Source organism: Crinia signifera, chromosome 5, assembly GCF_055691185.1.
Source record: "Crinia signifera chromosome 5, ASM5569118v1, whole genome shotgun sequence".
Classification (NCBI taxonomy): domain Eukaryota; kingdom Metazoa; phylum Chordata; class Amphibia; order Anura; family Myobatrachidae; genus Crinia; species Crinia signifera.
In genome coordinates, this window is record NC_139221.1 from 298,183,833 (window position 1) to 298,208,132 (window position 24,300).

The following is a 24,300-nucleotide window of genomic DNA, read 5'->3' on the forward strand; positions in this document are numbered from 1 at the left end:
CGAGCCAGATTTTTTAAATCTGGTTATAGGTTTTATCACATCTCCCATCTGCCCCAATTCTGCCTAGACCCTCCCAATTTTCCTCTTTTGAAAGTGGGCAGTGGCAAATATGACATAAATGTGGGCTTTCCTAGATACAGATTGGTCTATCAGAGACATGACTTTTATGTTGCATTAATTTTGTGTGGCAATGTTGGAAGGTATGGGTAAGGCACAGCGAGGATAGAGAAGGGAATTTATGCTGTGCCGCACTACAGTTTGCCATATAATTTAAATTCGAACATATGGATTTACTGCATCTGTAATATGGATCCACGGTGTCTGTAATATGGATCCACGGTGTCTGTAATATGGATACACGATGTCTGTAATATGGCTTCACTGTGTCTGTAATATGGATCCACTGTATCTGTAATATGGATCCACTGTATCTGTAATATGGATCCACTGTATCTGTAATATGGATCCACTGTATCTGTAATATGGATCCAGGCAATATACTCTACTTACATCATGCAATTGGTAATGGCACCTGGAAGGATCAGAGAACAGGATCACTGTCTGTATATACAATCAGGGCCGGATTAAGGGGGGCACAGGGGGCTAGTACCCCTGGGCCCCCTCTATCTAGGGGCCCCCTGTGGTTGGCATGTATTAAAAAAAATATTTATTTTTTTAGCTAAAGGTTTGGTGCGTGGGAGTGGGGTAGTGCTGCAGCTTCACCTATATGCCAATGTGACAATGATTAATAGTGCTTAGCATCGGGAGCCAAGACAGACCAACTGCACAAGTGTGCAGTGCATTACTGGGAGTTGACTAAGTCCCATGAGACTTGCACAAGAGGTCAGAGGCTGAGAGGCTTGTGCTAAGCTCTGCTTTATAGAGCTCATCACATGCTTCTCAGGCCCATGGAGGACAGCAGCAGCAGCGGCCTCGTCATGGGAGGGGTTTTTAATTAGAGGCAGCACTGAGACTGTCAGGGTTCCTACAGAGTAAGGTACAGAGGGACAAACACAGGATTTTCATGTGGTATTTTATATATACCCATTAACCAAGTTTATACTGCCTTTACTGTGTGTTTTAATAGTGTAATATTCTCCCATGCAGTTTGCGGCCAGTAATGACAAGTGGGAGGGGGCCCCCCTGTCTAATGTGACCCCAGGCCCCCCAAAGGCTTAATCCGGCCTTGTATACAGTAGTTGCACATCTAGTTGTTTCCTTGTGAAGTGCAAAATAGAAAAAAGAAAAATGCTGTCACCAATTTGTAAATGAGATTTGTGGGCCCAGCACAGATAATCCAGGCATTACTTTGCATTTGTTTTCAGGCTGTGGTGGGGTTTTCCAAGCCACTAATGGAGATATCCATTCTCCAAATTATCCAAGACCCTACAATGACAACACTGAGTGTTCCTGGGTGATTAAAGTGGACCCAGGACACAGAGTTTCCCTCAACTTTACAGACTTTGACATTGAATATCACAGGAACTGTAACTATGACAGCGTCTCTGTAAGTACTGTTCTGCATTAGTGATTTCACTGCAACTAGTCATTTTGTTATTTAACTTCTGTTATTTTAGTTATATGGGAATGACTTCAGTAACTAAAGTGTTACTTCCTAGAAACATATTTAACATTCATAATATATTTCTGTCTACTCCCTTGAACAATATGTTCTGCGCAGCTCGCTATAGGGAACCTACATAAAGAAAGTTGAATATAAGCTGTAAGAAAATGGATGTAGCATTGTAATTATTTATTGCAACTGGATCCAATAGACATTTTGATAAATGTCACATTCATAAATCTGGTGCAGTTCCCTTCGTGCTATAGACACTGTTCGGTCAGTGATGGGTGTCACATATCACGTGTACAGTGCATTAAGGTAGTATATATAGATAGACAGGATCACCAACATGCATACCTCTTAAGGACCCTTTTTCGGGCACTGTGCCACAGTATCCCATGGTGGGGATAGTTGGGACACCGTAGCAAGAGTGAATAGATGTTGTGCATGCACTCAGCATCTATTCTGTGGAAAGGGGCATGTGATTTACTGTAATGCCACACCCCTGATGTGTGGCCACGCCCATTTTTTTATTGTGTGCGAGTGGTAGGGACCTGTTTTTGCAATAAAAATGTATATATTTATAAAGGGGGCTCATTAATAGTTAACCAAGCCTCTGGCCATATTTCCTATGACTTGCCACACCCCTTAATATAGACTCCTATCACTGCATTCCCTGTTGGGTCCATCATGGCCCAGTCTGACACTGACCACCACCACCTGCAACTACCTCCCCCTCTCCTATTATGACCCTTCGCTTATGAACATTCCCTAGTGTGGAAGGCTTGGGAACGGTGTCTTCCTGCTGCAGTGCTTCCTCTGCATGTCGGCCCCAAGGAGTTCTTATGAGCAGGGACTGGAATTAAATGCCACCCTGGCTGTAGAACTGACACATTCCGACCAAGCGATGGAACTGACACCCTCTGACCTTCTCTGTGAAATACAAAATCTCTAAACAGGGTTGAGTTTGTGTTCTCTGCGTGTGTCCCAATTACGGAGCATGCCTAATATAGACATGCCAGGCTGAAATCGGTGAACCTCATCTATTAATCTTCATTAACCACCACATCTTTGATATAAACGTCCATTCAGAGTCCCTGACAATGGTTCCTTTGAAATTGCACAGTCATTTAGAATCTGGGATAAATGCAAGGAGAAGATACTATGTGCTGTGGCCTTCCAGAACTCTGTAACCTATTGTATTACAGGAGAAATGTTATATTATCACGTGTCGGTTACAAGGACAATTGTGAAAGAGTGTAATTTGCAGCGCATATAATAAATGTTGCAGTACTGTAGTTGCTATGTATACACCAATTATCCTACCAGATATACAGGGCTGGATTGTTGGGGCCCACTCAGATATAGGTCTACTGAATATATATAAAGAAGAAGTAAATTCTTTTTTTTGCCCAATCAAGCAAAAGCTTCGAAAACGAGTCTGCTACCTTGTGATTGCCTCTGTGTTTCTGTATATGTGATTTCCTCTGTGTTTCTGTATATGTGAAAGAGCTAGTTTCACTCACTGCCAGCAGATGGCAGTGTTTTTCGGTTACAGACACCCACACTTTAGCTACACTACCGAGTATGAGATAGCAGGCGGAACTCAAATGGATTTTCAAAAGTGAATCTGTATTAAGCGGTGCATTTTCAAGGCATAATTACAGTCTCCATGACAACGTTTCAAGACCTGTATGGTCTTTTCATCAGGTCATATATGCAAGTGAGGTCATATATGCAAGGGAATACTGCTGCTATTGCAATGGGGAGGAATACTTGATCTGTACCAGTGTTTAGGTGGGTGGTACATGTCAAATAACATCAACATTAATACCAGGTCACAACGTTTCCCAGCAGATCTTCACACTGCCTCTGCTGACTTTCCTTCTTTCCACCACGCATCCTGGTGCTACATCTTCCCCAAGTAAACGAAGCACCTGGCCATACACATGATGTAAAAGTAACCGCGATCAGACCAGGCCACCTTATCTGTTATTCCATGGTCCAGTTCTTACTCTTATGGGCCCATTACAGGTGCTTTCTATGTGTACACGTCTGCTTTATCAGGTATTTGTGCTACAGCAGCAATTCTGTGGGAATCCCTACGCTCATCGATGCGTTTTGAGCACCCCACAAGAGCACACCAGCATCTACCCATCACCATTTATCAGTGGTTGGAGTTGCTGAGATCCTTCCGCTTCCCCATGTTTTCTGCTACCAGCATATCAGCTTAAAGCTGCCCATACACGCTGCTAAGTGTGCTGAGCCGATGTGTGCTTTGAGGTGCGCGCTCCCGCGCACCTTATCGCACAGTACAAAAAGTATGTGCTTGCACATACTTTTTGTACTTTAGGTTTCATCAAATTGCATCGCATTGCATGCACAACGCATGCACATGCAATGCAATGCAATGTGATCCCTGCTATTGCAGCCCACAACGCACGCCGGCATCGGGACGTGTATGGGCTGCTTAAGAACTAGCTGTTCACTGACTGCCTAATATATTCCAGCCCATGACAGGTGCCAGTGTAATGACATAATCAGGGTCATCCACTTCACATGCCAGAAATATTTACACACAATCTAGCCCCTGTTATGGCACTGACTTACTTCTACAGCCCTCTCTATTACATGGGCAGCTAAGCTGCATTACAAATTAGACACTGCCCCACTGTAGATAGCTGAGGGCTCTTACCTGGCCTCTTTTTTCCTCAGCAAAAAGACCCCTTCAGCATTCCAGTCATAATAGGATAGATCAGGGCTGCCACCAGGAATTTTGGAGCCCAGGACTGATTTTCAGTCCACGCCCCATGGGCCTCCCGCCACAGACCCCCATAATCCTTTGCTTGCTGCCCGACTCAACACGTCCCGAAGCACAGCATGGCTTCTATATACAGGACGCCAGCAGGACAATTAAAATGCAGCACCGGCGGGTGAGCCAATCAGAGCTCGTGTACCGGCAGCTGCTCTGATTGGCTAATGGTACACAAGCTCAAAAGCCGAGTCAGCAATTTGGCCACTGCCTTCCTGTATTGAAGAAGCCAGGCTGTGCTTCGGGACCTGCTGAGGACCAAGCGCAGCGCAGGCAGCACACAGCGGAGGGTTGCTGTGAGTAAAATGACCTGCTCGGGCCCTTCCAGAGGCCGGGGCCTGGGACAGCTGTACCCACAGCACCCCCCTGTCGGCGGCCCTGGGATAGATACTGTCTTTCTTTAAACTGGGAGTGAAACTTACCTGCCTCTTACCATTGTCACAGTCAGAGCAGAAAGGGGGAGGCATAGGAATGACATATATACTGATTGTAAACAAACATCACCGTGCAAGAAATAACCTTAGATCCTAGCAAATCATTACTAATGACATTTATCAGACAAAACCCTGATTCGGTCATGTGGGCGTGGCAGATAGAAGTTATACAGCCTGGACCAATATCTGAAGGCTGGAACGCAGAATGCCAAAAGCACAGATCAGCAAACTGTGCCCATTCCAGAAACTGACGGCATTTATTACACTAAACTGGTGCGCGCTATAGTGGCTGAGGACCAGGCAATTACTCACCCTTTGGGTGCTGTGTGAAGCACCAGCTATCTTCCAGTCCTTTTACTGGTTGCTATAATCACTTTTTAACCTTTGCAATATCATCAGTGCTTGATATGGTAGCATAATAATCTTTGCATTACTGTGCTTAGTTGCTATGATAGGATTATTAACTATGGATTCTATTTAATGGTTGATGCTTTCTTTAATTTGCCTGTTTTTTTTTCCTCCATACATTGGGCCTAATTCAGATTGAGTTGTAGTTATGCAAAAAACTGCGAAACTACAACTGCCGGTGGTAGCATGTGGGGGGGACAGGGCAAGGCCGCCCCACATGTCGAATCCCACCCCGCAATGTAATCGCAATCGCATTGCTATTATGGGAGCTCCTCACAATACAGCGAAACACTCGCATTCTAAAGGTAGCCCCTGGCTGCGCACACGGGCTAAGACGCTCCATTATGTTCCAGTTACCCTCCTCTGTCACAGGTAGAGAGGCTCATTAATGAGTACTACTTGGCATTGCTCACAGTTACTACAGATGTGGCTTTCCACTCCATGGCCCTTTTTGAGATCTGATCGCAGTACAAATTTGTTCTCAAAACGGGCAAAACCGTGTGCACTGCAGGTGGGGCAGATATAACAGGTGCAGAGAGAGCTACATTTGGGTGGGGTGTGTTGAAACTGAAAACTAAATTGCAGTGAAAAAATAATGCAGCCAGTATTTACCCTGCACAGAAACAAAATAACTCACACAAATCTAACTCTCTATACATGTTACATCTGCCCCACCTGCAGCGCACATGGTTTTGTCCATTTTGAGAACAAATTTGTACTGCGATCAGGTCTGAATAAGGGCCCATATTTGATACAACTAAGACAAAAATCTAAAGAGAATTATGATGTGCTACACATGTCGGAGTGACTCAGTCGTCTTGCACCGACATTACAAATACTCCTGGACAGTGGCGGCTGCAGCACATATAAGCATACTGGTGTAGCTGTATGTAATATATGTGCTGCTGGCAGTGTTTCCGGCATAACATAGCCGCTATGGTGATTCTTTTAACAGATGTTCAGATCTGTGACATCATCAGTGACATCACTAGGACAATCCCTAAAAACACAGAAACATAAGGAAAAAACAGGTCTTCCAATTGTTTTCAGATAGATGTAGATGCATTTACAGTGAATACATAAATAGCAGCTGGCCTGTCCCCTACTATAAAGGTGCATACACACGGATAGCTTTGGACAACGATTCAATCTCGTTAACGATTTCCTCTGAACCTCCTGCACAAACGATTTGGTGACAAATGATGAACGATTGAGCAACAGATTACACATGAAGGATTGATCTTTAACGATGGTGGAGGGAGAGGGAGCCAGTCAATTAGCCCTACCAAATCCTTCATCGTGCATACACATGAAACAATTGGTACACATCGTTAACGATTGGTCGCTGATCTTTCTGCAGGCAGGAAAGATCAGCGACCTCTACCAATGACCGTCGGGTATGCGCATCGTCCGATATATCGTTCATACACACGGAACGATTTGAGACCAGATCTTTTGTCAATTCTATCCGTGTGTACGCACCTAAAGCGCCTACACTGAATCTACATGTGTATGTCACTGACAATATGTGTATGATATTGCTACAATGTAATACAGATGGAACAGATAGATAGGATTAGCAGGGGAAATATGTGTGAATGGTTCACTTCCTTTATTGTGGGAAACTTGCTTCCAACCATTTGCTTATCTGTGTTTCTTTGACGGTTCTGTGATTTCCTGTGAGGGGTTTCGCCTCCCTAATGCCTTTATGACTAACAGATTATGGACCTTATTCTGGTCTATGCGCAAGTCCATGTGCATTTGCACAGGAGCTGATGTTTTCGCTTTGCGCATCTGTGCGACCACGGCGAACAAACTGTTCGCTTCGTGCACACAACCAGCCTTGCGAAGGGAGGGCGGAGGTGGCGGGGGCGGCCCATTAGCACATGGGCGTTCCCATGAGAACGCTGGGTGCTCTCATGCTAATGAACCGATGACGTGGGTGCGGGGGGTGGGCAGCTGACATCAGCGAATGTCAGCTGCCCCCCTACTTCCCTCCGAATGTGCATGCATATCTAAGGTTGCTCTAAGCTATGCATGTATGTTCCACGTCATTCGATGGTCACAGACGTGGGTGTTACCCCGCAGGCGGCGAATGGTGGTTTATGTAAAACATTCATTCGCAGCCAGTGTGAATGTACGCTCATTGCGAATGTTGGGCCGGCATACCACCATTCTCGAGGCGGGATCTTGTTCACTTACAATGATGCAAATTTGCATCCGAGCAAGTCAACCAGAATCCCCCCCCCCAATATGGAGACAAATAAACATAATTAAGTCTCTATGTACCGTATATGTACAGCTCTCTAAAGGCTAAAACTGTTTGAAAGACTGTATATACTGAGGTCCTTTTATGTTTATCTCGGGCTAGTTGTCACTCCTGATACAGAGTATGCATTAAGTTTTTTGCTTTTAAATGCTTTTTCCCAGCACAAATGTGGGGTTTTGGCCATCTTGTGTTCTGATCTATTGTAAAAGGCAAATCATGTTTTTATCTGTGTCTTATATATGTAAAAACATTCATGCTTGTATTGAAGACAAACCGGCTGTTCGAAAAGATATAACCATGGGGTAAATTTACTAAACCCTGTTTAGTAAAGCCATTGATAATCAGTAATAACAAACAGAAATAAATGGTAATCCAGGCCGGTCCAGTAGTTATCTCTGTCGCTGCTTTAAATCCATCGGCCAAAAACACCCATCATCGGTGGCTTGGACAAACCACAGGTTAGTCTTTTCTGTTACCTCAGTACAAGTAGTCAGCCATTTTGTCAGTTGTCTGCTGTGATTTGATGTACTCTCTCTTGGATCATTGTTTTTTTTCTTCTGCTTTGCTGTTGATTCTTTCTACCATTTCGCCCAATAGGTTTATGACGGTGAAACCAGGGATGCCCAGCTTCTTGCAACTCTCTGTGGAAACCAACTTCCCAGTGCAATTACATCTACTCAGAGCACCATGTTTGTCCGCCTGCGCTCGGATCATAGTTGGCAGCATAAAGGCTTTAGTGCCAGCTTTAGTGAAGGCAAGATTCTCCCCCTTTCTTCTAATAGTCACTTTTTTATAGCCTCTTATTAATAATATTGGACCAGACTAAGGGCCAGATGCACTAAGCTTCAAAAGTGATAAAATGGAAAGTGATAACCAGCCAGCCAATCAGCTCCTACCTGCCATGTCACATGGCTGTGTTTGAAAAATGACAGGTATGAGCTGATTCATTGGCTGGTGGTTTATCACTCTCCATTTTATGTCTTTTGAAGCTTAGTGCATCTGGCCCTAAGTAATCAGGAAGGCCATTTTCTTCATATTCATCTGTACTGTACATGCTCTCGGCATTATATCACAAAATAACAAACTTAGGAAAGATGTACAGTAGTTGTAAAGTTCTAGACCAACTTCACAGTTTTTGCCATAACGTTGCACATGTTTAAGAACTGATTACATATAACTTTATTGAAACAATCTTGCTGCATTCTAGAGTTTTTAATGCTACAGAGATGTTGCAAGTAATATTCAACACTTGACCCCCCCCCCCAGAGAGAGATTCAATTGGTTTGCCAGTAGCAGTCACTGCCATGTGCCCACTGGAGCTATTCAATTGTTGCTCCGTTCAGGCGGGTACAGCTGCATTTCAGCTCGCACCCACCAAAGGTGGCAAGGGCAAAATGACTGACGTGACCCGTTTGAGCGCTCAAACTACACTTTTCACATCATGGCCAGCATTCCGGTCTCACGCATGGTCTGGCTGGGTCCAATCAGCGCAAAAGAGAACACAATTGAATATCACCCCGCCAATCTCCTGTCACTTTTGAGACTGGATATCGGGTGCGATAAACATTTGAAACTAGAATGCAGTAACTTCTGATATCCGACTTGATACTTATTTCCAGCTTTAGTTACAATTTTGTTTCACTTGTAAACAGGGATATCAGCATTTATAAATCATGGTGCTACAAATTGCTGATATAAGCAATAAATAGTAAGTGCACATCTCTTTTATGTGAATAGGATAAATAAGATGCATTATCTCAGCGTTTGCAATGATGCTTTATACCATAATAGGTAACAATACCACTGATGGTCTGACCTCGGTTTATTTCCTCCCTGTCTTTGATAGCATGTGGAAGCACTATTACAACTGAGTCCATCGGCGGAGTCATTTCCTCTCCATTATATCCAGCCAAGTACCCAAACAATCAGAACTGTACATGGTTTATCCAAGCCCAGGAACCCTGTAAGTGACTCACTCGTCCATCTGCTGTGTATGTATATCATTGGTCTTACATACAATACCACTAACACTATATTTTTTATTGGTGTTGATTGTTTTATATTTTGCAGTATTGGGGGAATTTCAATAAAAGTCTTCAAGATGATGTCTGGTTTATATCCTTATATAAATAATTAGGGAAGGTGCCAATTCACTTACTTAAGGAAGGGGAAGGGTTTGTAGAATTCTCCTCTCCCACGGTAAAGAATGGAGCGCACACATTCCCATCCCTTGTAATCATTCATGTATCAGCTGTGTAATTAGTCTTATTCTCTCTCCACAGTTAACCACGTCACCATTTCTTTTACGGACTTTGAAACTGAAGATACAAATAATTGTTCGAAAGATTTTGTAGAGATTTTAGATGGCAATAATTATGAATCTCCTTCGAAAGGTACTGACACTTGTTCTAAAATGTGAGAGGGATCTGAATATTGTAATTGATGTGGTTATGTACTGTAGATTCTATTTATATATATATAGGGGAGTTGGGAGGCCAATGGATTTTATCAGGGGGGTGGGAGCGGTAACTAATAATCTGGGCCCAAGTTGCGACAATTGGCGAGGATTTGGGAGTTGAGCCGCGAGATGTAAAGTGTCTTTTAATTTTTCCAGTAAAACCAGGGAATAATCCCAGCGTCATTATTATGAGCTTTTAAACAAATTATTTATGTATGTGATGCCGCTCTCTGGAAAGTTTAATAAACCGAGTCTGGCTTATTGCGAGCTTACTCCTTTTCTAGTCTCTTCTTTGCCAGAATCCTCATAAAATAATGGCTGACTTGTCTTCTTTTGGATAGAGTTACCATTTTAGTACATTTATGCAGTGTTGTATGAAGAAATTAGGAAAAAACAGTTTGGGATCTTAATGTCAAGTATTGGCTAAAGAACGAATTTGAAGGAATATGTATATGCAAAAAGGAAATTGGGTACAATGGCACTTTGTTTGGATAAAAATGGAATATACTCTCTATCCAATAGGATTTTCTTTTTCCTTAGAAGATTTACCTTCAAGTCATAAAAAAAAAACCCAACACCATGGTATTTTCATTCTTTTTTATATAAACTTAAAACAGGTCTTAAAAGCAGGGCCATCTTAATGTATAGGCAGACTGGGCCCACAATTTTAGGGGTGGGGGTGGTAATACAGTGTGGTTGATCCCATTACTTCAGATGTATATGCCAATGCAAATCATTGCAGCAGCGGGCGCACTTTACGGGGTCAGGATTCACACAAAAGTGCTCACTGCCACGTAGGGTAGCGAGAAATTTTCAACAAATTTGTGCTGAAACAACCTGCGAAGGGTGCAAAATGGGATTCCGTTGCCACGGCAATGGCATCTAGCACCATTCACGAGTAAAAGGATTGACTCTAACTAGAGCAGCAAGGCAGCATTCTTTACCTGCCTCCCAGCCGGCAGCCAGACAGTGAATGGATGTCGCCATGCTGATTGGTGGATGAATGGAAGCATGTGAAAAGATGGCGCAGGAGAGCATTTTATGATTTTTTTTTATTATTGTTCCGATCAATGTGTGTGTGCGCCTTAGTGCATTGTTTTGCCCAGGTCTTACAATGCTGTTATTATAGCAACCTTGGGTAATAGGGTAATAATGTTAAAATGCTCGGTACTCTTTACCTAGAAGGGCGCCAGCGATTGAAATCGCGGTCGTCGGGGGTAAAAATCGCGGTCATCGCGGGTAAATCGGGATGGCCGCGATGCCCGCGATTTTTCCATAGGGAACAATGTTAAAAAGGCTGATTGACCGCGATTTTACTGTTAAATGGCTCAATGGACCCGATTTGGCCATAGGAATCAATGTTAAATGGGCCACAGAGCCCATTAACCCTTAAATGTCCCCCCCAATTTTTAACGCCACCCCACGATCCACGCCAACCCGAAGCGTGGCGAGCGCAGCGAGCCCGCGAGGGGCGGCGGTACGCGTCCTCCGACCTTTTCATGCCCTACTATCCACTAGGGCGTGGAGTGAGAATAGAATAGTGTGGCGAGCGCAGCGAGCCACCGAGCCCGAAGCGTGGCGAGCGCACGCGGATACCTTCACAGGTAGACGCGTCCCCTCGCGGGCTTCACAGGTGTCGGCGTCGCCACGGACACCTGTGAAGCCCGCGAGGGGACGCGTATAACTGTGAAGGTATCCGCGTCCCCTCGCGGGGCTCGCTGCGCTCGCCACGCTTCGGGTTCACGTGGATCGTGGGGTGGCGTTAAAAATTGGGGGGGACATTTAAGGGTTAATGGGCTCTGTGGCCCATTTAACATTGATTCCTATGGCCAAATCGGGTCCATTGAGCCATTTAACAGTAAAATCGGGTCCATCGCGCCTTTTAACATTGATTCCTATGGGAAATCGGGAGCATCGCGTCGCGGGCATCGCGGGTACATTTATGGCCGGCCGCGACGCGACCGACACGATTTCCATGTTTAACATGGGTTTCAATGGAAAATCGCGGTCATCGCGTCGGTCGCGTCGCGGGCACACATAAATGTACCCGCGATGCCCGCGACGGGCGCCCTTCTAGGTAAAGAGTACCAAATGCTCATATATACAAGGGTGAATTTAATAAACACGACCAAATGTGAAGATGTGCCGGTTTTATTGGGAAATAGGCCAGAAAAACAGCATACATAGCCTGTCTGATTCCCATGCCTACGAAGCTCATTTGAGAAGTATAGTAAATTTCTATGAGATGGCGCCACAGTTCCTGTGGTAATGAGGCCTGGAAAGTTCCATTCATCTGTGCCACCCCCACAGGCCACCTCCCCCATCTCCCCCAGATACAATGTAGAATTTGCCAGATTTCCAGTCCATTTTCATGTAAACCAAAACCTAACCCTAACTGCAACCTAACTTGGAGGCATTAAAATGAAATTCTGAAAATATTTTTATTCCTGTTCCTTAGGTCGTTATTGTGGTAATTTAATTCCACATCCTGTGACATCTTTCAGCAATGCACTTGTACTAAACTTTGTTTCGGATGGCTACACAAGTGGCAAAGGGTTCCACGCCACCTACTCTGCATCAACATCAGGTGGGATGGATAATATAATTTGGTTTGCCTGTGGGCTGTCCAGTGAGATACGTTTCGAAAAAAAAGTGTAAATATGGCCAAACATATGGCTTCTTCGGTCTAGAGTTGCTTGAAATTGTACCGAAGAGATACTTGAATCAGTTCTGAAGTTTGAAAATTCACAATGAATGTGGGGGAAGCTGGAATGCAGCATGGCTCTCGTCAGCAATGTCCTCCATCATCCCACATGTACAGACAATGGAGAATGTTGCTGACAATAAGCGGGAGCACTCATCGTCAGCGACATTGTGTATACACACTGGATGATACTGTATTTTAATTTTGTCGTTCCGACCCATCGTAATCGTCAAAGTCATTATGAATCTTGGGCAGGGTGTACCAGCTTTAGACACACCAGACATCAGTGCACCATCAGACGCACCGTCAAAATTTACACCAGGCCTATGGAAGGTCCAGTTTCTCTGCCTGATCATGGACTCCTGTGTAAGCACTTGCTTAGGCCCTTTTTACCTCCCAGGAATGCCCGCTAAATTGCACAGATTATGCCTGGTTCTGTTCTGCATGCCTTGAGTGCTAACAGTTGGGAAGCATGTGCACTGCAACTCAGACGCATGGTTAGACTTAAAACATCTGCCAGCTGCATGCGGCATCAGCACAGCGTGTGACTTATAATCAGGCCCCTAGTGTTTTGTTAGACAATATAGCATGTACAGTATATAAAGGATGATTAACTAACATTATGCAGATGTACTGTAAACCTTGTAAACAAACTTTGCGTATACAAATTTACGTGAGGGAAGAAAAAAAAATCTTCATTGGTTTTTCCACATATTTGCAGTTTGCACCTTGGGAGTAAATCAGTTAGTGCACATTGGTATTCATGCACCTTGGGAGTAAATCAGTTAGTGCACATTGGTATTCATGCACCTTGGGAGTAAATCAGTTAGTGCACATTGGTATTCATGCACCTTGGGAGTAAATCATTTAGTGCACATTGGCATTATGCACCTTGGGAGTAAATCAGTTAGTGCACATTGGCATCTTGCAGCTTGGGAGTAAATCAGTTAGTGCACATTGGTATTTATGCACCATGGGAGTAAATCAGTTAGTGCACATTAGCATTTTGTAACTTGGGAGTAAATCAGTTAGTGCACATTGACATTTTTTGCACCTTGGGAGTAAATGAGTTAGTGCACAATATAATTTTTTGCATTTTGGGAGTAAATCAGTTAGTGCAAATTGGCATTTTGCACCTTGGGAGTAAATCAGTTAGTGATTGCACCTTTGGTGTAAATCATTTAGTGCATATTGGTATTTTTGTACCTTGGGAGTAAATCAGTCAGTGCACATTGGTATTTTTGCACCATGGGAGTAAATCAGTTAGTGCACATTAGCATTTTGCACATTGGTAGTAAATCAGTTAGTGCACATTGACATCTTGCAGCTTGGGAGTAAATCAGTTAGTGCACATTGGTATTCATGCACTTTGGGAGTAAATCAGTCAGTACACATTGGTATTCATGCACCTTGGGAGTAAATCAGTTAGTGCATATTGGTATTCATGCACCTTGGGAGTAAATCAGTTAGTGCACATTGATATTCATGCACCTTGGGAGTATATCATTTAGTGCACATTGGTATTCATGCACCTTGGGAATAATCAGTTACTGCACATTGGTATTCATGCACCTTGGGAGTAAATCATTCAGTGCACATTGGTATTCATGCACCTTGGGAATAATCAGTTCGTGCACATTGGTATTCATGCACCTTGGGAGTAAATCAGTTAGTGCACATTGGCATTATGCACATTGGGAGTAAATCAGTCAGCGCACATTGGTATTTATGCACCATGGGAGTAAATCAGTTAGTGCAAATTAGCATTTTGCAATTTGGGAGTAAATCAGTTAGTGCACAATATAATTTTTTGTATCTTGGGAGTAAATCAGTTAGTGCACATTGGCATTTTGCATCTTGGGAGTAAATCAGTTAGTGCACATTATACTTTTTTGCATCTTGGGAGTAAATCAGTTAGTGCACATTGGCATTTTGCACCTTGGGAGTAAATCAGTTAGTGATTGCACCTTTGGTGTAAATCATTTAGTGCATATTGGTATTTTTGTACCTTTGGAGTAAATCAGTCAGTGCACATTGGTATTTATGCACCATGGGAGTAAATCAGTTAGTGCACATTAGCATTTTGCACATTGGGAGTAAATCAGTTAGTGCACATTGGTATTTTTGCACATTGGAAGTAAATCAGTTAGTGAACATTAGCATTTTGCACCTTGGGAGTAAATTATACTTTTTTGCATCTTGGGAGTAAATCAGTTAGTGCACATTGGCATTTTGCACATTGGGAGTAAATCAGTTAGTGATTGCACCTTTGGTGTAAATCATTTAGTGCACATTGGTATTTTAACACCTTGGGAGTAAATCAGTCAGTGCACATTGGTATTTATGCACCATGGGAGTAAATCAGTTAGTGCACATTGGTATTTATGCACCATGGGAGTAAATCAGTTAGTGCTTGCACCTTTGGTGTAAATCATTTAGTGCACATTGGCATTATGCACCTTGGGAGTAAATCAGTTAGTGCACATTGGCATCTCACAGCTTGGGAGTAAATCATTTAGTGCACATTGGTATTCATGCACTTTGGGAGTAAATCAGTCAGTGCACATTGGTATTCATGCACCTTGGGAGTAAATCAGTTAGTGCACATTGGTATTCATGCACCTTGGGAGTAAATCAGTTAGTGCACATTGGTATTCATGCACCTTGGGAGTAAATCATTTAGTGCACATTGGTATTCATGCACCTTGGGATTAATCAGTTAGTGCACATTGGTATTCATGCACCTTGGGAGTAAATCAGTTAGTGCACATTGGTATTCATGCACCTTGGGAGTAAATCAGTTAGTGCATATTGGTATTCATGCACCTTGGGAGTAAATCAGTTAGTGCACATTGATATTCATGCACCTTGGGAGTATATCATTTAGTGCACATTGGTATTCATGCACCTTGGGAATAATCAGTTACTGCACATTGGTATTCATGCACCTTGGGAGTAAATCATTTAGTGCACATTGGTATTCATGCACCTTGGGAGTAAATCAGTTAGTGCACATTGGTATTCATGCACCGTGGGAGTAAATCAGTTAGTGCACATTGGCATTATGCACCTTGGGAGTAAATCAGTTAGTGCACATTGGCATTTTTGCACATTGGGAGTAAATCAGTCAGCGCACATTGGTATTTATGCACCATGGGAGTAAATCAGTTAGTGCATGTTAGCATTTTGCAACTTGGGAGTAAATCAGTTAGTGCACAGTATAATTTTTTGCATCTTGGGAGTAAATCAGTTAGTGCACATTGGCATTTTGCACCTTGGGAGTAAATCAGTTAGTGCACATTATACTTTTTTGCATCTTGGGAGTAAATCAGTTAGTGCACATTGGCATTTTTTGCACCTTGGGAGTAAATCAGTTAGTGCACATTATACTTTTTTGCATCTTAGGAGTAAATCAGGTAGTGCACATTGGCATTTTGCACATTGGGAGTAAATCAGGTAGTGCACATTGGGAGTAAATCAGTTAGTGATTGCACCTTTGGTGTAAATCATTTAGTGCACATTGGTATTTTAACACCTTGGGAGTAAATCAGTCAGTGCACATTGGTATTCATGCACCTTGGGAGTAAATCATTTAGTGCACATTGGTATTCATGCACCTTGGGAATAATCAGTTAGTGCACATTGGTATTTATGCACCTTGGGAGTAAATCAGTTAGTGCACATTGGTATTCATGCACCTTGGGAGTAAATCAGTTAGTGCATATTGGTATTCATGCACCTTGGGAGTAAATCAGTTAGTGCACATTGATATTCATGCACCTTGGGAGTATATCATTTAGTGCACATTGGTATTCATGCACCTTGGGAATAATCAGTTACTGCACATTGGTATTCATGCACCTTGGGAGTAAATCATTTAGTGCACATTGGTATTCATGCACCTTGGGAGTAAATCAGTTAGTGCACATTGGTATTCATGCACCGTGGGAGTAAATCAGTTAGTGCACATTGGCATTATGCACCTTGGGAGTAAATCAGTTAGTGCACATTGGCATTTTTGCACATTGGGAGTAAATCAGTCAGCGCACATTGGTATTTATGCACCATGGGAGTAAATCAGTTAGTGCATGTTAGCATTTTGCAACTTGGGAGTAAATCAGTTAGTGCACAGTATAATTTTTTGCATCTTGGGAGTAAATCAGTTAGTGCACATTGGCATTTTGCACCTTGGGAGTAAATCAGTTAGTGCACATTATACTTTTTTGCATCTTGGGAGTAAATCAGTTAGTGCACATTGGCATTTTTTGCACCTTGGGAGTAAATCAGTTAGTGCACATTATACTTTTTTGCATCTTAGGAGTAAATCAGTTAGTGATTGCACCTTTGGTGTAAATCATTTAGTGTACATTGGTATTTTAACACCTTGGGAGTAAATCAGTCAGTGCACATTGGTATTTATGCACCATGGGAGTAAATCAGTTAGTGCACATTGGTATTTATGCACCATGGGAGTAAATCAGTTAGTGCTTGCACCTTTGGTGTAAATCATTTAGTGCACATTGGCATTATGCACCTTGGGAGTAAATCAGTTAGTGCACATTGGCATCTCACAGCTTGGGAGTAAATCATTTAGTGCACATTGGTATTCATGCACTTTGGGAGTAAATCAGTCAGTGCACATTGGTATTCATGCACCTTGGGAGTAAATCAGTTAGTGCACATTGGTATTCATGCACCTTGGGAGTAAATCAGTTAGTGCACATTGGTATTCATGCACCTTGGGAGTAAATCATTTAGTGCACATTGGTATTCATGCACCTTGGGAATAATCAGTTAGTGCACATTGGTATTCATGCACCTTGGGAGTAAATCAGTTAGTGCACATTGGTATTCATGCACCTTGGGAGTAAATCAGTTAGTGCATATTGGTATTTATGCACCTTGGGAGTAAATCAGTTAGTGCACATTGATATTCATGCACCTTGGGAGTATATCATTTAGTGCACATTGGTATTCATGCACCTTGGGAATAATCAGTTACTGCACATTGGTATTCATGCACCTTGGGAGTAAATCATTTAGTGCACATTGGTATTCATGCACCTTGGGAGTAAATCAGTTAGTGCACATTGGTATTCATGCACCGTGGGAGTAAATCAGTTAGTGCACATTGGCATTATGCACCTTGGGAGTAAATCAGTTAGTGCACATTGGCATTTTTGCACATTGGGAGTAAATCAGTCAGCGCACATTGGTATTTATGCACCATGGGAGTAAATCGGTTAGTGCATGTTAGCATTTTGCAACTTGGGAGTAAATCAGTTAGTGCACAGTATAATTTTTTGCATCTTGGGAGTAAATCAGTTAGTGCACATTGGCATTTTGCACCTTGGGAGTAAATCAGTTAGTGCACATTATACTTTTTTGCATCTTGGGAGTAAATCAGTTAGTGCACATTGGCATTTTTTGCACCTTGGGAGTAAATCAGTTAGTGCACATTATACTTTTTTGCATCTTAGGAGTAAATCAGGTAGTGCACATTGGCATTTTGCACATTGGGAGTAAATCAGGTAGTGCACATTGGGAGTAAATCAGTTAGTGATTGCACCTTTGGTGTAAATCATTTAGTGCACATTGGTATTTTAACACCTTGGGAGTAAATCAGTCAGTGCACATTGGTATTCATGCACCTTGGGAGTAAATCATTTAGTGCACATTGGTATTCATGCACCTTGGGAATAATCAGTTAGTGCACATTGGTATTTATGCACCTTGGGAGTAAATCAGTTAGTGCACATTGGTATTCATGCACCTTGGGAGTAAATCAGTTAGTGCATATTGGTATTCATGCACCTTGGGAGTAAATCAGTTAGTGCACATTGATATTCATGCACCTTGGGAGTATATCATTTAGTGCACATTGGTATTCATGCACCTTGGGAATAATCAGTTACTGCACATTGGTATTCATGCACCTTGGGAGTAAATCATTTAGTGCACATTGGTATTCATGCACCTTGGGAGTAAATCAGTTAGTGCACATTGGTATTCATGCACCGTGGGAGTAAATCAGTTAGTGCACATTGGCATTATGCACCTTGGGAGTAAATCAGTTAGTGCACATTGGCATTTTTGCACATTGGGAGTAAATCAGTCAGCGCACATTGGTATTTATGCACCATGGGAGTAAATCAGTTAGTGCATGTTAGCATTTTGCAACTTGGGAGTAAATCAGTTAGTGCACAGTATAATTTTTTGCATCTTGGGAGTAAATCAGTTAGTGCACATTGGCATTTTGCACCTTGGGAGTAAATCAGTTAGTGCACATTATACTTTTTTGCATCTTGGGAGTAAATCAGTTAGTGCACATTGGCATTTTTTGCACCTTGGGAGTAAATCAGTTAGTGCACATTATACTTTTTTGCATCTTAGGAGTAAATCAGTTAGTGATTGCACCTTTGGTGTAAATCATTTAGTGCACATTGGTATTTTAACACCTTGGGAGTAAATCAGTCAGTGCACATTGGTATTTATGCACCATGGGAGTAAATCAGTTAGTGCACATTGGTATTTATGCACCATGGGAGTAAATCAGTTAGTGCTTGCACCTTTGGTGTAAATCATTTAGTGCACATTGGCATTATGCACCTTGGGAGTAAATCAGTTAGTGCACATTGGCATCTCACAGCTTGGGAGTAAATCATGTAGTGCACATTGGTATTCATGCACTTTGGGAGTAAATCAGTCAGTGCACATTGGTATTCATGCACCTTGGGAGTAAATCAGTTAGTGCACATTGGTATTCATGCACCTTGGGAGTAAATCAGTTAGTGCACATTGGTATTCATGCACCTTGGGAGTAAATCATTTAGTGCACATTGGTATTCATGCACCTTGGGAATAATCAGTTAGTGCACATTGGTATTCATGCACCTTGGGAGTAAATCAGTTAGTGCACATTGGTATTCATGCACCTTGGGAGTAAATCAGTTAGTGCATATTGGTATTCATGCACCTTGGGAGTAAATCAGTTAGTGCACATTGATATTCATGCACCTTGGGAGTATATCATTTAGTGCACATTGGTATTCATGCACCTTGGGAATAATCAGTTACTGCACATTGGTATTCATGCACCTTGGGAGTAAATCATTTAGTGCACATTGGTATTCATGCACCTTGGGAGTAAATCAGTTAGTGCACATTGGTATTCATGCACCGTGGGAGTAAATCAGTTAGTGCACATTGGCATTATGCACCTTGGGAGTAAATCAGTTAGTGCACATTGGCATTTTTGCACATTGGGAGTAAATCAGTCAGCGCACATTGGTATTTATGCACCATGGGAGTAAATCGGTTAGTGCATGTTAGCATTTTGCAACTTGGGAGTAAATCAGTTAGTGCACAGTATAATTTTTTGCATCTTGGGAGTAAATCAGTTAGTGCACATTGGCATTTTGCACCTTGGGAGTAAATCAGTTAGTGCACATTATACTTTTTTGCATCTTGGGAGTAAATCAGTTAGTGCACATTGGCATTTTTTGCACCTTGGGAGTAAATCAGTTAGTGCACATTATACTTTTTTGCATCTTAGGAGTAAATCAGGTAGTGCACATTGGCATTTTGCACATTGGGAGTAAATCAGGTAGTGCACATTGGGAGTAAATCAGTTAGTGATTGCACCTTTGGTGTAAATCATTTAGTGCACATTGGTATTTTAACACCTTGGGAGTAAATCAGTCAGTGCACATTGGTATTCATGCACCTTGGGAGTAAATCATTTAGTGCACATTGGTATTCATGCACCTTGGGAATAATCAGTTAGTGCACATTGGTATTTATGCACCTTGGGAGTAAATCAGTTAGTGCACATTGGTATTCATGCACCTTGGGAGTAAATCAGTTAGTGCATATTGGTATTCATGCACCTTGGGAGTAAATCAGTTAGTGCACATTGATATTCATGCACCTTGGGAGTATATCATTTAGTGCACATTGGTATTCATGCACCTTGGGAATAATCAGTTACTGCACATTGGTATTCATGCACCTTGGGAGTAAATCATTTAGTGCACATTGGTATTCATGCACCTTGGGAGTAAATCAGTTAGTGCACATTGGTATTCATGCACCGTGGGAGTAAATCAGTTAGTGCACATTGGCATTATGCACCTTGGGAGTAAATCAGTTAGTGCACATTGGCATTTTTGCACATTGGGAGTAAATCAGTCAGCGCACATTGGTATTTATGCACCATGGGAGTAAATCAGTTAGTGCATGTTAGCATTTTGCAACTTGGGAGTAAATCAGTTAGTGCACAGTATAATTTTTTGCATCTTGGGAGTAAATCAGTTAGTGCACATTGGCATTTTGCACCTTGGGAGTAAATCAGTTAGTGCACATTATACTTTTTTGCATCTTGGGAGTAAATCAGTTAGTGCACATTGGCATTTTTGCACCTTGGGAGTAAATCAGTTAGTGCACATTATACTTTTTTGCATCTTAGGAGTAAATCAGTTAGTGATTGCACCTTTGGTGTAAATCATTTAGTGCACATTGGTATTTTAACACCTTGGGAGTAAATCAGTCAGTGCACATTGGTATTTATGCACCATGGGAGTAAATCAGTTAGTGCACATTGGTATTTATGCACCATGGGAGTAAATCAGTTAGTGCTTGCACCTTTGGTGTAAATCATTTAGTGCACATTGGCATTATGCACCTTGGGAGTAAATCAGTTAGTGCACATTGGCATCTCACAGCTTGGGAGTAAATCATTTAGTGCACATTGGTATTCATGCACTTTGGGAGTAAATCAGTCAGTGCACATTGGTATTCATGCACCTTGGGAGTAAATCAGTTAGTGCACATTGGTATTCATGCACCTTGGGAGTAAATCAGTTAGTGCACATTGGTATTCATGCACCTTGGGAGTAAATCATTTAGTGCACATTGGTATTCATGCACCTTGGGAATAATCAGTTAGTGCACATTGGTATTCATGCACCTTTGGAGTAAATCAGTTAGTGCACATTGGTATTCATGCACCTTGGGAGTAAATCAGTTAGTGCATATTGGTATTCATGCACCTTGGGAGTAAATCAGTTAGTGCACATTGATATTCATGCACCTTGGGAGTATATCATTTAGTGCACATTGGTATTCATGCACCTTGGGAATAATCAGTTACTGCACATTGGTATTCATGCACCTTGGGAGTAAATCATTTAGTGCACATTGGTATTCATGCACCTTGGGAGTAAATCAGTTAGTGCACATTGGTATTCATGCACCGTGGGAGTAAATCAGTTAGTGCACATTGGCATTATGCACCTTGGGAGTAAATCAGTTAGTGCACATTGGCATTTTTGCACATTGGGAGTAAATCAGTCAGCGCACATTGGTATTTATGCACCATGGGAGTAAATCAGTTAGTGCATGTTAGCATTTTGCAACTTGGGAGTAAATCAGTTAGTGCACAGTATAATTTTTTGCATCTTGGGAGTAAATCAGTTAGTGCACATTGGCATTTTGCACCTTGGGAGTAAATCAGTTAGTGCACATTATACTTTTTTGCATCTTGGGAGTAAATCAGTTAGTGCACATTGGCATTTTTTGCACCTTGGGAGTAAATCACTTAGTGCACATTATACTTTTTTGCATCTTAGGAGTAAATCAGGTAGTGCACATTGGCATTTTGCACATTGGGAGTAAATCAGGTAGTGCACATTGGGAGTAAATCAGTTAGTGATTGCACCTTTGGTGTAAATCATTTAGTGCACATTGGTATTTTAACACCTTGGGAGTAAATCAGTCAGTGCACATTGGTATTCATGCACCTTGGGAGTAAATCATTTAGTGCACATTGGTATTCATGCACCTTGGGAATAATCAGTTAGTGCACATTGGTATTTATGCACCTTGGGAGTAAATCAGTTAGTGCACATTTGTATTCATGCACCTTGGGAGTAAATCAGTTAGTGCATATTGGTATTCATGCACCTTGGGAGTAAATCAGTTAGTGCACATTGATATTCATGCACCTTGGGAGTATATCATTTAGTGCACATTGGTATTCATGCACCTTGGGAATAATCAGTTACTGCACATTGGTATTCATGCACCTTGGGAGTAAATCATTTAGTGCACATTGGTATTCATGCACCTTGGGAGTAAATCAGTTAGTGCACACTGGTATTCATGCACCGTGGGAGTAAATCAGTTAGTGCACATTGGCATTATGCACCTTGGGAGTAAATCAGTTAGTGCACATTGGCATTTTTGCACATTGGGAGTAAATCAGTCAGCGCACATTGGTATTTATGCACCATGGGAGTAAATCAGTTAGTGCATGTTAGCATTTTGCAACTTGGGAGTAAATCAGTTAGTGCACAGTATAATTTTTTGCATCTTGGGAGTAAATCAGTTAGTGCACATTGGCATTTTGCACCTTGGGAGTAAATCAGTTAGTGCACATTATACTTTTTTGCATCTTGGGAGTAAATCAGTTAGTGCACATTGGCATTTTTTGCACCTTGGGAGTAAATCAGTTAGTGCACATTATACTTTTTTGCATCTTAGGAGTAAATCAGGTAGTGCACATTGGCATTTTGCACATTGGGAGTAAATCAGGTAGTGCACATTGGGAGTAAATCAGTTAGTGATTGCACCTTTGGTGTAAATCATTTAGTGCACATTGGTATTTTAACACCTTGGGAGTAAATCAGTCAGTGCACATTGGTATTTATGCACCATGGGAGTAAATCAGTTAGTGCACATTAGCATTTTGCACATTGGGAGTAAATCAGTTAGTGCACATTATACTTTTTTGCATCTTGGGAGTAAATCAGTTAGTGCACATTGGCATTTTTTGCAACTTGGGAGTAAATCAGTTAGTGTACATTAGTATTTATGCACTATGGGAGTAAATCAGTTAGTGATTGCACCTTTGGTGTAAATCAGTTAGTGCACATTGGTATTTATGCACCATGGGAGTAAATCAGTGAGTGCACATTGGTATTTTTTGCACCTTGGGAGTAAATCAGTCAGTGCACATTGGCATTTTGCACCTTGGGAGTAAATCAGTTAGTGATTGCAACTTTGGTGTAAATCACTTAGTGCTCATTGGCATTTATGCACCTTGGGAGTAAATTGGTGCCATGACGCTTGTTGACTACTCATTGCATTCTGCAGAACTTTATATTCTGACTATGCATTTTTACACCATTGTCCCTATTTCAGCATGTGGAGGCGTTTTACACATGGACACTGGAGAATTCAACAGCCCCAGCTATCCAGACAATTACCCAGCAAATACGGAGTGTGTCTGGAACATTCTCAGTTCTCCTGGCAACCGGCTCATGCTGTCTTTCAAGTAATCCCCATCTTTCTGCATATTGTTATCGTTCTAACGGCCTTACAGGAAGGATGTGCTGTGTCTGGCAGGAAGACTGTTTAACAAATCTTTCAGTGTAAAACATATCCTAGAAAGATAGCAAGTGCGAGAGTGACACTTTGTTGGCTTTGATCTCTTCTTATATACTTATAAAAAAAAAAGGCAGTGATACTAATTCAGTTTCTCTTGTTTTGACCACAGTTGCTGTGATTTCCCAAAAGCTTATAATAGTGACAGTTAGTGGTTTGTGATAGCACATACCAAACAAGTTAGGGAGACTCCCAAGTTTGAGCGA

General features: G+C 42.0%; 1 protein-coding gene across 3 annotated transcripts in view; it reads left to right on the plus strand.

Moving 5' to 3' along the window:
* The window catches only part of CUBN (cubilin), a 198,656-nt gene that overhangs the window by 108,797 nt on the left and 65,559 nt on the right, over positions 1-24,300 (plus strand). For all 3 annotated transcript variants that reach the window (XM_083189341.1, XM_083189342.1, XM_083189343.1), the window contains exons 31-36: positions 1,326-1,507; positions 8,085-8,241; positions 9,334-9,450; positions 9,770-9,880; positions 12,404-12,532; positions 23,852-23,984. In XM_083189341.1, the coding sequence (XP_083045467.1) occupies positions 1,326-1,507; positions 8,085-8,241; positions 9,334-9,450; positions 9,770-9,880; positions 12,404-12,532; positions 23,852-23,984 (829 nt within the window). The remainder of the gene's footprint in view (positions 1-1,325; positions 1,508-8,084; positions 8,242-9,333; positions 9,451-9,769; positions 9,881-12,403; positions 12,533-23,851; positions 23,985-24,300) is intronic.